Source organism: Vombatus ursinus, unplaced genomic scaffold, assembly GCF_900497805.2.
Source record: "Vombatus ursinus unplaced genomic scaffold, bare-nosed wombat genome assembly UNPS02014821.1, whole genome shotgun sequence".
NCBI lineage: Eukaryota > Metazoa > Chordata > Mammalia > Diprotodontia > Vombatidae > Vombatus > Vombatus ursinus.
In genome coordinates this window covers 34,336,935-34,354,412 of record NW_020954599.1, presented here as the reverse complement: position 1 = coordinate 34,354,412, position 17,478 = coordinate 34,336,935, and the positions used below count along the sequence as shown (strand labels likewise).

The 17,478-nt window shown below is 34.2% G+C and overlaps 1 protein-coding gene across 1 annotated transcript in view; it reads left to right on the top strand.

The window, feature by feature from the left end:
* LOC114024442 (teneurin-3-like) overlaps positions 1–15,769 on the top strand; it is a 40,588-nt gene extending 24,819 nt beyond the window's left edge. Inside the window, exon 3 of the mRNA XM_027837460.1 lies at positions 15,726–15,769. Within this exon, the coding sequence (XP_027693261.1) occupies positions 15,726–15,769 (44 nt within the window). The remainder of the gene's footprint in view (positions 1–15,725) is intronic.
* The last annotated feature ends 1,709 nt before the right edge of the window (positions 15,770–17,478 follow it).

The following is a 17,478-nucleotide window of genomic DNA, read 5'->3' as shown; positions in this document are numbered from 1 at the left end:
TAACAACTTTTTCTCCCTTTAATTACTCTCTTCATATAGACTCACATCTGTAAACATTAAAATGTCAGACATTCATAACATAAAACTTAATCTGATGCATATTCACTACGACTGCTGACATTCAGTGGACTCCTCAAACACTCTTCTTTTGCTTTTGTTTTCTGAAGTAATTTATTTCTTCAACTGGATATTCCTTTCTCCTGTACTTTCTCCATATTCTAATTTATGTTCACTCTTACACCAACCTAGGAAGTCTCCTTAGAAGTGTGTGTGTGTGTGTGTGTGTGTGACATACTAGAAGAAAATGGGTCAAAGGACTCCCCACAATGATGCAGCAATAAGAATTTGACTCCAAGGCAGTTTCATCTGTGGATTTAAACATTTGATTTTTTTTTTTTTGGCATGTGATATAACTGTGAATATAGATTTTTTTCCCCCAACATTAGTAAAATTATGCAAGTAGACTGTCTGATGTTCCAGTTACAGCTTCAAAGAAGAGTTTAGTGACTAAAAAAAGGATTAGATTTCATTTATTTATTGATAGGGAGGTCAACAGTCCAAGTGCAGAAGGCGCTAGAACTGCTGTGAGGCTAATGAAATTTTGATGGCCTGTGTATCCCATGAGAGTAAAAAAAAAATATTCCAACCGTGTCACAAGTCTCCATATCAGTGGAGATGCAAAACAAGTGATAACATTTATTCTCTCTTGCCCTATACAATTTCCACCAGTCTTGGAAGAGGGAAGCAAAAATCATTTTTAAAAAATAGTTGACAGTATACATAATATGAGTTTTATGTGGAATTTAAAATGTAAATCCTACTCTAAATTAAGGGTGCTGGAGTAATTCCTTCTTTGACATGTATTGATTTTTTTGTTCCAAGTCAAGTACCTTGTAACCAGGGCAAGTTACTGGTGATGCAGTGATTTATGTCCTCCAATTAATACTGGTTCTAGTAAGCTGTTGAAATGTGACAAAATAAATGTGATGAGGCTCCCAAATCAAAGGGAAAATTACCAGCATGTATTTCAGGCCTCTTTCCTGTCCCCAAAATGTTGTTACCGGGTTCCTCACTGGATTCTGATGGCCCTGTTTGGCAAGTATTCTGATCCCTAACCCAAATGCACATCTCCAATCTGAACAAAAATAAAGACTTCTTCTGTTGGGGGGGGGGAAGCAAACAGAAAACCTTCCCCAAAAACTGACTTGAAGGAGAATTTTTAAATATTTGCATGTGCATTAGGGTCCCAGAGCATATGATTTCTTTTCTTTATTCTCTTAATTAAGCAGATTCACTATAAGAAGAGACCCTTTATTTCAATAAAGAGACCTGCAAATATGGTTCAGGGTCTTTGCTGCCTCTTCATTTACTTTCCCATTTTCCCTCCTATACTCATAACCACACCTTCTTTTAATTTACTGCAATTAAGCAGAGGCCTATTGAGAGGTGTTGATAATTAGCCCTATGGCAGGAAACTTCAAAGACTTCAGTCCTTTCCTGGCCCCACTGGCCAAAGGAAATTTCCAAAGTAGCTTTCTCCATTGATAGCCTCTTATTTAGGCAGTCAATTAAAAGGCCGTTTAATTGATGCTGATCAGTTTACACAGTGGAATAAATCATTCCTGAAGTCTTTATTTCTTGCCTGGGGGTCTTAGTAATATACCTGTTTCTGAGAACTCACTAATGCCACACTAATTGGTGCAGACCAAGGTCTTATATAGCAAACTGTGATGGCAGAGGATTGCTGGAATGTTGTCAATATAATACCCTTGTATTTTTACATATTGGAAACACTTTTCCAGGAAACAACTGTCCATGAAAGAGTTTAGAGAAAATATATTCATGGCAGGAGACAGTTAAGGTCTAACAAACTGAATTACTGTAATTATTATATTTTAAAATAGGAAAGGTGTATATTTCCTGAAGGAATTATATAAATTATTTTATTAGGAAGACTTATATCAACCTGTCAAAGGGCGCTTGTAACTATTCTGTAGTACCATTTGCTGAAGTAATCTTATGATTATAGGAGAGGCAGATTAATGAGTTTACAGAAATTGTGGGAATATATGGACCGTGATATTTTTTCCCCTTTCTAGGCTATTAAATATAGGCAAGGAAGTTTGAAAATGTTGAAACTTTTCTTAGATGTCAAGAAATTTACAAATTCTTGGGGAAAAGTCATGAATGTTGATTGGACTAGCTCATTGTTTTCTAAATATAATATGCCTATAATGCATACTGAAGGCATGAAATAACTGAGTAGCTTTTTTTTTTTTAAACAATCTTCTTCATGGCAGAAACAATATTTTACTTTTCCTTCAGGCACTATCTTAGTGTGGTGCTAGCTTTTCCAATTTAGTTCAATTCACCAAATTCACCTTAAGCCTGTACTATGTGCCTTGGGGCAGCTAAAAATGCTCAGTGGATAGAGAGCTTGGGCCTGAAGTCAGGAAGACCTAAATTCAAATGTGTCCCCAGCACTTACTAGCTGTGTGACCCTGGGCAAATCAGTCTGTTTGCATTAATCTACTGGAGAAGGAAATGCCAAACTACTCCAGTCTCTTTGCCAAGAAAACCTCATGGAGAATGTGGTCCGTGAAGAGCCGGATGTAATTGAACATGCCTAGGACCAACCATGGCATTTGAAACAAAAAGATAAAAATTAAAAAGTCCCTGCCCTCAAGAAGTTTATATTCTAAGAGAGAATAGATTAAGTCATTTCTGGAGGAAGGGCACTAGCAACTGGGAAGATTTGGATAAGTTTCTTGTAGGAGATAGCATGTGGGCTAAACTTTGAAAGGAAATTAGGTTTTAGTGATACAGAAGTAAGGAGAAAAAAAGCATTCCAGGCATGATATTAGATTCTATAGCATAATAAGTGATAGCTCAGTTATGAATTCTATTAGGGGTCTTTAGGAATGTAATGGCAAAAACTTAGAGTATAATCGTTATTTTTTGTTTGGATACTTCATAATGATAGAAGTGCCAGAAGAAATCTGTTTGCAGTTATTTAATCAAAAACCAAATCATATTACTTCCTTCCCAAAAAAGTCAGTCTCACATATATCTATATACACATATAATTTAATTACTTAAATGCATGAACCTTTCATGTCTGTATTATAGTTTCTAAATATGATTTCAAAATTATAGGTCACATTTCTGTAGCTCTTTTAGATTTACATAATGCTTTTTTTTTTCATAAGAAGCTAATGAGTTAGAGATTAGCTCTTTTCTCATGCTATTGTCATGGAATCCTCCATATGTATATAGATAATACTGATAAAGATTTGATAGCAATGAGAAAGTCAGAACATGGGGTCAGTAGCTACACATGCCATTTTGGTGGTCTTTAAAATAATGATGCTTATCTTAGAATCTCCTCTTTTATCTATCTTGATAATTAACATCCCAGTTCCTTTAAAATCCTATCACTTCTAGTGCGAATTTCTACTATGTGTATTTGATGGAAACTCAGCTGCTCTTCTTGCTTTCCTTCTGGTCTACTTAAGTGACATCTTTAATTCTTCATAAAGCATATCAGCTATCAATACAGTAAAGTCTAAATTTAGTGATTCCACTGTAATCAGTGATGAAAATGACTCACTATAGAAATATAAAGCTAAATCTGTTTCATTTCGCCATCTTCTTGTATTCCTTCCAGTTTCATTGATAAATTCTCTTATGGTGATCTATGCAACCTGGGTCTCATCAAGCTTTCTACAGGCTTCTCTTCCACTCACTACTTTCCATTACTTTGTGATGAAATGTTGCTTTTAATTTGCCTTCCTACTTTTTTTAAATGTGCAAATGCCCTTGTATTCTTAACCAGTACCAGTATTCTTGATTATTATTATCACCATATATCTTGGAACAATATGGTAGGTGGACAATGAAATTAGCCCAGAACTGCAGAGTAGGAATACAATGGACTGGCTTGGAGACCTTTCCCCTAGGTTGTTTAACATTCCATGATTATCAGCGCATCACTCTGTCTTTTGACTATTTCTGGCTCTCCTTATAGAAACAAGCCATTTCTATTTCCAATGATACATTTCCTTCTCCATGGAAGATTTATGGAAGAACCAGGATAAGAATTACCCAGAATGAAAAGACTGGGTTAACTTCTTACCTTCACAATTGAATACAGTACCCATAAAAATTATTTCATGGATCAATTGCGGTATGTTTTAAATATGAACAAAATCTCCATTACACATATGAGGAAACTGAGACTCAGAGATTTAAGTGGCTTGCCAAATGTCACATAGATCAGAGCTTCTTAAACTTTTTTTTTAAACTCACAACCCCTTCAGCACTTCTGTAAACCATGGGTCATGACGCCATATTGGGTCATAGATAGTAGGAATCAGAACTGATACTTAACCCTAGATTAATCTCTTTTCATTATGCCATCCTGCCTCAAACATTTAATTGTAACTCATTAAGAGCAATGATTAGAAGTGATGGACAGATAAATTTTGGTTTGAAGTGAGTAAAAAATGATGCCCTGAGCATCAGAAATATCCAAAAGTGGATATAGTGAGCTCCTCATCACCAGAGATTTTAAAGCTATTGATTAGGGATGAGTAGAAAGTAAGGGGATTATTTGCTTGACTGGACTGGATGCCTTCTGCAGGATTCTTCTATCTCTGAGATTCTGTAATTTAAATGAGATTCGGATTTACATGGAAAAGAACGAGTAACTCATCCTAAAGATTATAGAACTTGCTACCAATGTCATTAGTGTTTCAAATTTACCATATACTGTCCTCCTTTTAAATCCTTAAAAGATTTTCAAAAAATTTTGGCCAAACAAACATCACATTAATTTTTTTTTTTTGGTGAGACAATCAGGGTTAAGTAACCTGCCCAGGGTCACACAGCTAGTAAGTTTCAAGTGTCTGAGGCCAAATTTGAACTCAGGTCCCCCTGACTCCAAGGCTGGAGCTCACATTAATTCTTAATAAATCCACGGCCTTGTTTCTTTGTGTTTATACATAAAAGGCAACAAATAATGCAGCTCAGCTATGAGTAAATTGTGAATAGCAGTGAAATTGTTTTAATTGATAAATTAATTTACTAATTAAATTAAATTAATAAATTAAAGAGCAATAACTATGCTGAATCAGGTTTATTGATATAATTATCACTAGCATAAAAAAAGAAAAATCTAACAAAAACAGAAGATAGCTTTTTTGTTCATTTAAAAGATATTCAAGCATTTGGAGGATAATTTATGGCTGAAAAGACTGTTTTTGTATTTTTACATTTCAAAAAATTAATCTGATGTCAGAATAATTTTACTTAACCACATAACTACATTATATATCTCCCTCTATATGTGAAAATGATATCCATATTTATGGAATTTTTACATCTGGAGGGATAATGAAATTTATGTTGAATATTTCTTAGAAGGTTTGTCTGTTGGCATGATTCAGTTTTCCAGAATTAATGCAGCATAAGTAAGTTAAGAGTAAAAAAAAAATGAAATATGGTGAGATTGTTTTAGACTAACCCAAATGAAAAGCAATGTAAACTAAGGGAAAGGCTAAATTAAAATTTTTACTTTCTATTTCTCAGTGTAGTATTATTACTTCTAGGCCATATAGTAAGTTGAATAAGGCTAGCAAAGTGTTACCTAGTGAAGATTCTTGGGAAATTTGTTTTAATGACTTCAGATGTTCAGAAATTTAGGGAAAGGTGATGTGTGATTAATATAGTGATTATTTGAAGAGTAAAGAAATGATAGAACCAAAAGAGACAAAGATTATCTAGTCTAATCCTTTCATTTTGCAGATGAGGAAACTGAGGCATAGAGGTAAAGTGATTTACCCAAGGTCATAGCTAAGCGACTGAGCTAGGACTATGATTTTGATCTTATGACCCTGTTCTTACAAATTAATATGAAAAATAAATCAAAAGATATAGAAAGTTAATAAGCATTTATTAAGCTTCTACTCTGTGCTAGGCACTGTGCTAAGTGCCAAGGATAATAAAAGCAGTCTCTGCTAACAAGAAGCTCACAGTCTAATTGGCAGAAGAAAGAGGGAGGTAAATAACTATAAATAACATATATACAGGATAAATTGGAGGTATATGTATATATAAAATTCTAAAAGTTCTTTGCACTCTTTTTTTACATTAATATAGCATTCAGTGCTATAGAAAAGGTTTACGAAGCAAAGACACATTTTAACCTCTCTTTCGCTTCCAAATTATTCTAAATTTGAAACTAGTAAAATCCAAATAATGTTATTTTGGTATTATTGATGGGCTCTATCTTCAAAGACTTTTGTAAACTATACAGATGTTATAAAGCAATGTTTTATTATTTAATAAGCTTGTATCTACAAAGTTAGCAGTTAACAACTTTGAAATGTAGGCCACCAATGACCAGATAATGTAAAGTGTTCATCCCCACTTTTCTTTGACTTTTGCCAGGGCTAAGTTGTGTCAATGTCCTAAGAAATAAGAGATTAACTGAAATAAAACTTTTAATACAGTAAGTAGGGTAGAGTTATGCCCTAGTTAATGGTTGAGCTTCTGTATTCTGGACATTTCACCATTGTTTCTTCCTATATGTAAAACTATCCGAATTTTTTTTTTCTGATTTTACTCATCTTCTCTCTTAAAAAGCTAGAATATGTGTGTATAAATAATGACAAATTTATTATAAAGTGAAATATTATTATAAATTGTGTATGTATAAATTATTATATAATACATGAATAAATATAATTATATAATGTATATATATGCATATACATATTTTTCTTTCAAAATATATTTAATTTATTCCTTTTTTTCCCTTACAATAATCATTTAATTCCTCCCCAAATCTCCCTTGCAAAAAAGCAAAATAATAAGTGACAATATCTGATGCAATGACTACATCCTACAACATATACAATTGCTCTCCATTTCTCCACTGTTGAGTGTAGAGGTATATTTCACCATTTTCCTGAATAACCATTGTTTCATCAGTTATGCAGGATTTTTCTTCCTTTTAGCCACTTTTTCCTGTACTTTGTCCTACTCATTGTGTATATTGATCTCTTGGTTGTACTTATTCTCTCTGTATCAGTTTATTCTGATCTCCCCATTATTCTCTGAATTCCTCATCTCCCTGTTTCTTATTATATAATAATATTCCACCAACTTCCTGTTTTTGTCATCTCTGCCAATTTGCATGGAATGAGGTAAAACTATAGGGTATTCTAAATCTTCATTTTTCTCCCTTAGTATTTTGGGCTCTTTTTCCCACATTGTGATTTGTAATTGGCAGTCCTTTGGTAAATTGTTCTTATCTTGAGACCACCTGTGAGAATGTGTCTTGGAGTTCTATATCTGTATCACTTCCCTATAGTCATTTATTCTAACAGATTCTGATCTATATTGAACTATAGCAAACATTACTCATGTAATTTTCTAAAATAAATTCTATTCTCCAGTTTAGTTCAGTTCATTCCCCCAAACATATATTGAAAATATGTAAGGCTTTGTACTTGTAGAGATGCAAAGATGAGTAAAGCACAACCCTTACCCTCATATAGAGCTACACCAGAATGTCTTATTTCTTTTTTTTTCTTTTGGTGAGGCAATTGGGGTCAAGTGACTTGCCCAGGGTCACACAACTAGTAAGTGTCATATGTCTAAGGCTGGATTTGAACTCAGGTCCTCCTGACTCCAAGACTGGAGCTCTATCTACTGTGCCACCTACCTGCCCCAAGAACATTTTATTTCTTTAAAAATAGGTTGTAAGCATGAGAAGATTTCCCTTAGTCTAATGAGATGAGTCCTAGGTTTAGAGTATTGGTATCTGGTTAGTAGGTCTGATATAATAATGATGATGATGATAATAACAATAATAATAATAATAGCATTTATATAGTGCTTTAAGGATTACAAAATGCTTTCTGTATGTTAATTCATTTGTTATTAACTAGGTGTGGATTTAGTTTAGACATTTGTCTCTTTCATCCTCAATATGTATAGGCCAGCTTGCTTTATCTACTTAAAGAGTATGATGATAAAATGAGATTATAGACATTAAAGTATTTCAATAAATTTAATAAGCTATGTAAGCTCTTTATACTGACTAACCAAAATCCTGAGATTAACCCTCTCATCTGCCATCCTCCTATAAAGAAACTTAAACGTATTTTAAAATAACAGTACAAATCCAATTTGCCATCGGTCAGTTGTCCAAAAAAATCCCATTTGAAATACCACAAACACATTATTTTTGTAATACTCATAAAAAAATAGACAAGAATGTCAAAGGAGATCAACCAGAAGTCTAAGAGAAACATTACCCAGTTGTGAAAAGCGAGTGGTACCTGTGATCCCTCTGTGTCCTTCTTTCAGAGAATCTTACACCAAATTTGGAAGGTACTGACTTGTAAAACATTTATTCTGACAGACCTGGTGAATATCAAACCAATCAGTAGGAAACTAGCTTGTCCTTCTGACTGGTTTATATAGGAGTGTTAAAGTTCATAAACAAAGATCTTAAAAATTTTGACATATAGCAGATGGAGGCTCCTAGGAGATTTGAAAGTGCTTAGATGAAATGTCAGCTGGAACAGAACACAAGCATGAAACATACCCCTATAATAAGCTGTCTTGTGTACTACCTACTCAAGTGCCTATGTATAGCATAAGTATGAAAATGTTTAAATGACCTAGTAGGGTAAGAAGACCCCCAGCTATAGGAAAGGTTCCTAGAATTTGTTTGAGAGTTGTTTTCTGTCAAATGTTTTAAAATCAATTGAAGATACTCATTCACAATGATAAAAAAAAATAATTCCCCTAATTATAGGTGGTACATTGGATAAAGAGCTAGATCTGGAGTCTTTAAGACCCGAGTTCAAATCCTGAGTCAGCTGCTTATTAGTATCTGTGACCCTGGGAAAGTCACTTAATCTGTCTGCCTCAATTTCCTTTTCCTGGGGTAGTAATAGCACCTACCTCCTAGGGTTTTTGTGAAGACAAAGTGTGGTCATATTGGTAAAGCACTGTGAAAACCTTAAAGGACTAAATGAATGCTGGCTATTGTAGCATTATTGTTACTACTTCTATTAGTGGCTCATATTTAGATAATACTTTGAGATGTATCCTTTTGAGAGAGAAGCAATTTAGTTTTAGACAAAATATCAATAACTACAAAATACAAACTGCTCAATTTTCAAGTGTTACTTAATTTCATTATTGAGACAATGAAGTTGTGTAATGTCTAGTGAATATACTTAATAAAAGAACTAAAGTTTCAGTAATTAAGTTAACTGTAGCAATCTGTTCTATTCAACCTCGACTAAGAAAAGGATGAGAATTTTGAGGAAGATCTGGTAAAAAAAATTATAGATTTTTATAAATAGCAATGAATAAGATTCTGTTTGATGGAAAATGTCATCTAAAATTGTTAAATAATACATAATTAGTGACTATTGGTATAACATGCACCCTATGGGCTCTTCCATGAGTAATTGTTAATGGAGAGACATTTTTTATTTGATATTAGATATGTCAGAATTTGTCATTGAGCTCTATGTTAGGCCAAGAAAGAATTCATTTCAATCCAACAATCATTGTTTAACCACCTACTATGTGTAAGAAAACATGATAGGTGCAATAAATTTTTTAAAAACACAAGTATGAAACAATTTCTGTTTTCAAGGAGGCTACTGTATTCTACTGATTTGGTGGGATGAATGCAAGAAGAAAACTGGTAATTGTGACACAAAGTCAAAAAAATATTTATTTAACTTATACTGTGTTCCCAGAACTTTCCTGCAGGTGACTTTATCACACATATTAATAAGTATAAGGCACGATTTTTTGCCAATCGTCACAATCTTACTAGGAACACAAGGGTTTACACATGTAAAACAATTTTTAAATGGAGCATAAAGCTATAGGTCAATCAGAAAACATTGATTTGGAAAAGTTTGGTGGAAATGAATAAGCTTGAGCTCTATGTTGAATGATCATGTGATTTGACAAGACTCAAAACTATTTGAGAAAGAGAATATCATCAAAAATGCACCATGTGAGAATAAGAACTCTTTTAGTGGAGGATAAATAGGAGATTAACTCAATAGTAAGGTTCATTTTGAGGAATATTGCAAGTTGAAATTGGAGAGATAAATTGAGCTCAGATTATGAAACATCACACTCTCCTCTATTGATTACTTCCTGTATTTATCTTGTTCATATGGATTTGTTTTTATGTTGTCTCCCCTGTTAGATTGTGAGCTCCTTGAGGATATGAATTGTCTTTTGTCTTTCTTTGTATTCCTCACTGCTTAGCAAACTCTTGGCAGATAGTAGATACTTAATAAATTCTTATTGACCGAACGAAGCTTAATCTGGTATTTATGAACAGGGCAGATTTGAAAGAGAATAATAAAGGATGCGGGGCATCTAGGTAGCACCGTGGATAGAGTGCCAGCCCTGGAATCAGGAAGTCACATCTTCCTGAGTTCAAATCTGGCCTCAGACACTTTGTAGCTGTGTGACCTTGGGCAAGTCACTTAACCCTGTCTGCCTCAGTTTTCTCATCTGTGAAATGAGCTGGAGAAGGAAATAGCAAACCTCTCTAGTATCTTTACCCAAAAAACCCCAAATGGGGTCATGAAGAGCTGGACACAATTGAAATTACTGAACAACACCAACAACAATAGAGGATGCAGGACAAGCAAAATTAATAAAAATAATCTGGTTATGAAATTGTGATGGCCTAGAGTAGGTTAATGTCGCTAAGAGTCAGGAAGAGATAAATCAAGCAATATTTTGAATGAAGAATTGGATTGAATAAAGTAGGATTCTAGTGTCTGATTTGATATAAAATATAAATGAGAGAAAAGAATCTAAGATAATATCAAGCCTTTTAACTTGAGGGACATGGAAGCTGATGGTTCCAATGTCAGGAAGAGAGATCAGTTTGGGAAGGAATGATAGTAATACTTTCACATTGGAATGCCAAAACTTACCACTTAATTCAAATTATAGCACAAAACAATCTCTTTGCATTATAGCATGTGAATTGATGTACAGTATATGAAAAATGTGCTCAAACACTTTCTACCTTCCATGAAACTTATGACTGTAAATTCTAATTTTCCATAACTTTGGAGAGCTGCCATTTATGTGAAATGATAGATCAGAACACTTCAGAAATGATTTACTGTTTAACAAGGGATCTTGATTATGTTCATTTTTTCAATAATAAATCTTTCCCACAAGATAGCACAAAAGATAAATGTAGAAATTATGGAGTATGTCATTGTTTTATTTTAGAAGAAGATTTACAGTGCATAGTAGCAGAAAAAAGATGCAGGCCCCAAATGTGAAAGCTCCTTTTTTCCCCTGATGAATGAGTCATTTATGCTTTTAATAATAATGATACTCATGGTAATAGCTAATAATGGATATGTTCCTAAATATAAAAGGTCAAAACATGAAAAAAATTAGAAGAGAATACTATCAGATATTTTTCATAGCTCTGACTAGAGAGATTCCTAACAAAATGAGGACAGAAGTAATCAAAAAGATAAAATAGATAATGTTAATAAAATTGAAAAGGTTCTGCATGAACAAAATCAGTGCAAGTAGGATAAGAAAGGAAGCTGTCAAATGGGAAGAAAAAAAGATCTTTGTCTCTGATAAGGTTCTGATAGCCAAGATATATAGGGAAATACAGGGAAATACCACAATATTATAAGACCAATAGCCATTCTCTAATAGATAATGGGTCAAAAATACAAATAGTTTTCAAAAGAATAACTATGATATATTAAAACCATAACCATTCACACCTAATAAAAGATATCCAAGTCAAAAGAGCTCTGAACTTTTCTGCATCTCAAGCAAATATGACAAAAGATGGGAATAGTCAATGTTGGAGGGATCATAGAAAAACAAGTAGACATTTAATATATTGCTAGAAGGACTGTAAATTGGTCCATCCATTTTATAAAGTAATTTGGAGTTATGCTAGCACACTAAGTAAAATATCCACCTCCTTTGACACAAAAGTCCAATAGCCAGGTGCCTTCTTAGAGGTCAGAACAAGAAAGAAAAATCATATATATATATATATATATATATATATATATATATACATATACATATACACATATATATATTACTATACCATAAGAAATCATGAATATGATTCATTCAAGCTGCATGGAAAGACATATATATGAACTGATGTACAGTAAACAGAACCAAGAAAACAATACACAAATTGATTAAAGCAGGATAAGTGAAACCAACAACAAAAACAAAACTAAACTTTGACCAACAGTATGTAGAAGAATTATAGGCTCCAAATTTAAAAGGGTTAGTGTTAGAGTTGGAATTATAGACTTTATTTGGGGTTAAGGCCTACTTGACCTTGGAAAAGAGATGAGAAAATGTACTTCCTTCCATTCTGTTCAGTGGTGGACTGTGGTTATCATTGCTGTCAGACTTCATTGAAGTGTTAGTTTTGCTGAGCAATCCTTTTTTTTTTTTTTTACAATTTCTGCATTACAAGGGATGACTTATTAGAGAGAGATGTGCATAGAACTTGTAAACTTTAAACTTCTATAGAAATTTTACTTATTATATTTTACCTTAAGAAAAAAAATCGTACTGAAAGTGACAGCTCAGATTTATTTTAACACTTTCTAGTTTATAAAATGCTTTGTCCACCACAACCCTGCAAGACTGAGAGATCATCTTTCTGCAGCATTTTCAGTGTTGGCAGCCCCCTCCTTAGAGCTAGCCAGCATTTATATACCAATTTAATGTTTGTAGAATACAAATATTATCTCCTTTGATCTTCACAATTCTAGGAGGGAGGTGCTGATGGAATATACATAGTTATTCCTTGACATTAATAAAGGAAACTTCCTCACTGTAACCTGTGAAATCACAGATCTTCCCCATTGCCACCACCATTACTAATCTAGCTATTAACAAAATGTTTTAATTATATTTAGGAGTCTAATATAAAATTTAAAAAATGGATTAGAGAAATGGAGGGGCTTAAAGCAAGTAGATTAATCAGAATGATTATGCAATATAATGCAAGTGAAAGGGAGTGAGAACTTGAACTCTGGTTGTAGTAATTTTTGTTGAATAGAAATAATGGATGCAAGAGATGCCAAGTTACTAAAATCCACAAGATTTCACAAGTGATGGCATGTTGGGGTTGGGGGAGTTGGAAGAATTGAGGATCACTTGGAAGGATACAAAGTTGGGTGTTGGGAAAGGTAGTATTATCCTCAAAAGAAATAGAAAAGTTAGGGAAAGGAGTAGATTTAAGGGAGAAGGCGATGAGTTCTTTTTCAGGCATGTTGAGTTGTAGAGGTCTACAGATACCCAGTGGGAAATGCTTAAGAGGAAACTGGTACGAGACTGAAACTTAGAAGTGGCAATAGTGCTGACTTTGTGTATCTAAAAGTCTTCCCAGAATGATAATTGAACCCATGGGAACTGGGAAGATCAGTGAGAGAGAAGGTATAGAGAAAGATGAGGACACAGATCAGAGCTTTGTGCTATTCATTATTCATTTAGGAGATAGGACATAAGTGATGACCCAGCTAGGATCTGAGGAGAAGTAGCCAGACAAGTAGGAAGAAAAAAAGAGAGAGCAGAGAAGAGGGGGTATTTAGGAGGGCAGAGTGATCCATTAGAATCAAATACTTCAGAGAGGTCAAGAAGAATATAATCTAAAAAGGAGGTATTAGAACTAAATTTCCTCAAGAGTATATACATATATGTGTGTATGTGTGTGTATATATTTTCCCAAGAATATAGGTATATATATACATGTATATGCATGTGTGTATCCACATACACATGTGTGTATATACATATATATATTTGTACACATACATATACAAATGCATACTCTGTATTCTAGATAAACATACACCTCACTTTTCAAATAAAAACATGTGTGTATGTGTGTTTTATTGAGTACAGTATGCTAAGACGCAACACTGCTAGAGATTCCCAGAAAGGAGATGCTGTTTAGTCATTCAGTCATGTCTGACTCTTTGTGGCCACCTGGACCACAGCATCCTCCATGATCTCTTGAAGTCTGTCCAAATTCATGTCTGTTGTTTCCATGACACACAGGACACTCGGCAGCAATCTGTCACAAACATATTTCAAATTACACAGGCCAATGTCATTTGATAGTGTTAGCAAAGATTCGCCTTCCTAAAATGATACTAAAACGGGACCCTGGATCTTCCTTGTCTTCATGATGCACTACTGTTTAACTGGAATGCTCTTTTGCAGAAGTAGAACTCAGCAGGTCCCATTTTACCTTTACTCCTGCTATTAAATTACTGTTGCCTCTTCTTCTATTTTGGTTGATTTCCATCTAAACACTTCCTCAATTTAGCGTGAAACGGTTTAGAGGACAGGTTTGGAAGTAAGCTACATGTGAAGTTACCTTTGAAAAAAAAATCCCTGGGTTTTGTTTTTGTATTTAGGGGAGGAAGAGGGATAGTTCTATATATGTAGAAGGATCTATTATGGTTACATGTTTTAAAGATGATAGAACTGAAAGTTGGATCGGGCAGTTCTCTGTAATGGAAACTATTGAGGAAAAATTACAGTGTCATATAGCTCTCTATTATCAATTGTAAACTTCTTATTCTTTACCAGGATATCCAGCACTCCCAACTCTAACCGTGATGCATGTTTCCATGGAGTTATCACCCCTGGAGTAGACTACCATAAAAAATAATCTGATCATTCCCTACGATTGATAATGTTAAGAATTATGGAACCTGGCACAGTTCATGTTTTTGTACTGTAGACCAGCTTTAGTTCATTTGGCTCACTAAAGGGATAATTTTTATAAGACTCATCTTGCATTTGTCAAATAACATAAAATATAATTGCAAATCTTGTCTATTTTTGAGCATATTTAAGTAACATTTTCTTCCAATTTTATTCTTATGTGTTTCTCTCAGGGCTCTAATTATTTATATTATCAAATATACTGATTTGTACCAAAAAGCTAATCAACTTTTATTAAGAATGGATTTTTCTTCAGATCAACTTTATGCTGTTCAAAAGTGCAATTTTACATTTTTATCAGTGACCTGGATAAAGCCTTGGCTGGTATGGTCATTAGAATTGCAGATGACAACAAACTGGAGAAAATAGCTAACACAATGGATGAAAAAGTCAGTGTCCAAAGGAATTCTAACAAACTAGAGCTTTGGACTGAATGTAACATGATGAAATTCAGTAGAGATTAATGTAAAGTCTTGTGCTTCATTAAAAAAAAATTATAAGAAGGGATAGGCATGGACAGTCAGAAATTGTTCCGAAGAAGATCTGGGGGTTTTAGTGGACAGCAAGCTCAATATGAGTCAGCAATGTAATGTGCCAGCCAAAAAGTTAATGTAATTTCATGGTAGCATAAAGAAGGCTATAGCATCCAGGACTTGGGAGATGGTAATTCTATTATACTCTTGCTATATTAAAAGCTTAGGTTCACTTATATTTTGCCCTTGTCATACCTCATCTGCATTATTGTGTTCAGTTCAGATATCACACCTGTACAAGTAAGTTTTAATAGTTCAGCAGATAAGGAATTTCATTGTTGTGGACATCCTCTTCATTGGTGCATATGTTGCATGAGTTGTGGAACTCATTTGTGCCTCCACATTTGTGTGATTCTTTTCCATATTCTTCCATAGGTCTTCAACAGATGCTCCTCAGATCAAACAAATATAAATTGTAATATGGTAAATAAAATAAATAAAAGGTGCTAAGAGATAAGCTGATGAGGACACATAGTCCAAAAGAGAAGATCAAGGGAGGTTGCCTGGAAGAAATGATATCTGAGCTGTGTCTTGAAAAATGGACAGTATGCCAGCATTTGAAGATGGGAGAGAAGAGTGGTGATGTTCCAGGAATGGGAAGAAATGAACAGTGGTGGAGGCAGAAACATTTTGGATGTAGTCATGAGGCAGCAAGTAATCCAATAGGCACAAATTAGATCACATAAAGAGGAGTGAGGTGAGATAAATGTGGAAAGGTTAATTGGAGAAGGAATGAAATAAAAAATATTTATTAAGTACTCAATATGTGTTAGTCATGGTGCTCTGCGCTTGGGATGTGAATGCAAGCAAGTGAGCAAGAAAGTTAACGACATTGTGGGTGGCCTTGATTTCCTGGAAGCCATTAACAATTTTTAATCAAGGGAAAGATGAGAACATATTGGTTCATCAGGGTAATCAGTTTGGCCACTATATGTAGGATAGTTTGGAGGATGCAAAGATTGGCTACTGGGAGACCTGTTGGGAGGTCATCATTGTTATCCAGCATAGAGGCAGTAATAGCCTGAACTAGCTGGGGGACAGTAGAAATGGTAGAGACAGAAAGAAATACTGAAGAGGCAGAACTAGAGAGATGGGATGTATGTTAATCATGTAGGTTGCCAAATATTCTCATTAATCTGAGACATCTTACAGACACTTAAACCAACATTGGGTGTGTCCTGATACAAATTCTAAGAGACAAAGTTGTGAACATAATACGTTTATTAGTAAGGCTGGCAATTACCAATAAATGGAGTTAGTGGCCTCTCTTAATGACCAAAGACCTGGAGTTGAAGACTGACAGTGTCTTTGTAGAGGTGAACAAAATGACAGAGCAAAATCTCAAACTAGACATTCAATGATGAGATAGGATAAGTGTTTTCTCAGTTTCTCCCCATTCTATCTTTGCGAGATGAGATCAGTTTTCAGGTGATGGGAGTAGTCTGAGGGTGAGGGGAGTTACTACAACAGTTTTAAATCAATTAGATTGGCCTTTAGGTTAATCAAGTTTCTCTGGGTGACGGGTGGGTGGGTGATAGGTGAAGTTACAAGGTGGGGGGGGGGGCGGTGGTACAAGTCACAAAACGCAAAGGTGGAGATACAAGTCACAAAAATAGAATTGAGTGATCTGAGGTTACCTGAGTAAACCTACAAGGGTAAGGCATTTAGAGTCACACAACAAAGGGGAATATTAAATCTATGCCAGCTTGATTATGTCTTAACAAAAATAGAATTAAAATAAATTTTCAGTCTCACAGGTGTTTTACATAAGTAGAATATTGAAATGCTATAGTATTATACTGAAAATTCAAGAACAAGCCCAATAGTAATTATGATTGGGGGGAAAATTCTGTTTCTGATTGCCTTACTCTTCAAATCCTAAGTTTAGTGCATCAATACAAATTTTTCAATTATTTATTTTTTAGGATAACAGCCCACTTAAACAAAACAAATCAATATGTGTCCTGTCCCATTTTTCTGTGCTCTTTGTAAAAGGAGTCCTTTGGTCTTGGAATATGCTTGTTTTCTTTTATTTTGCCATGATCATACTTGATTTATATAGAAGAATCCAATCCTGCTTAAACTTCCCTGTATGTCTTTGTCTGGAACCATGGCACTGCAGGCTGCA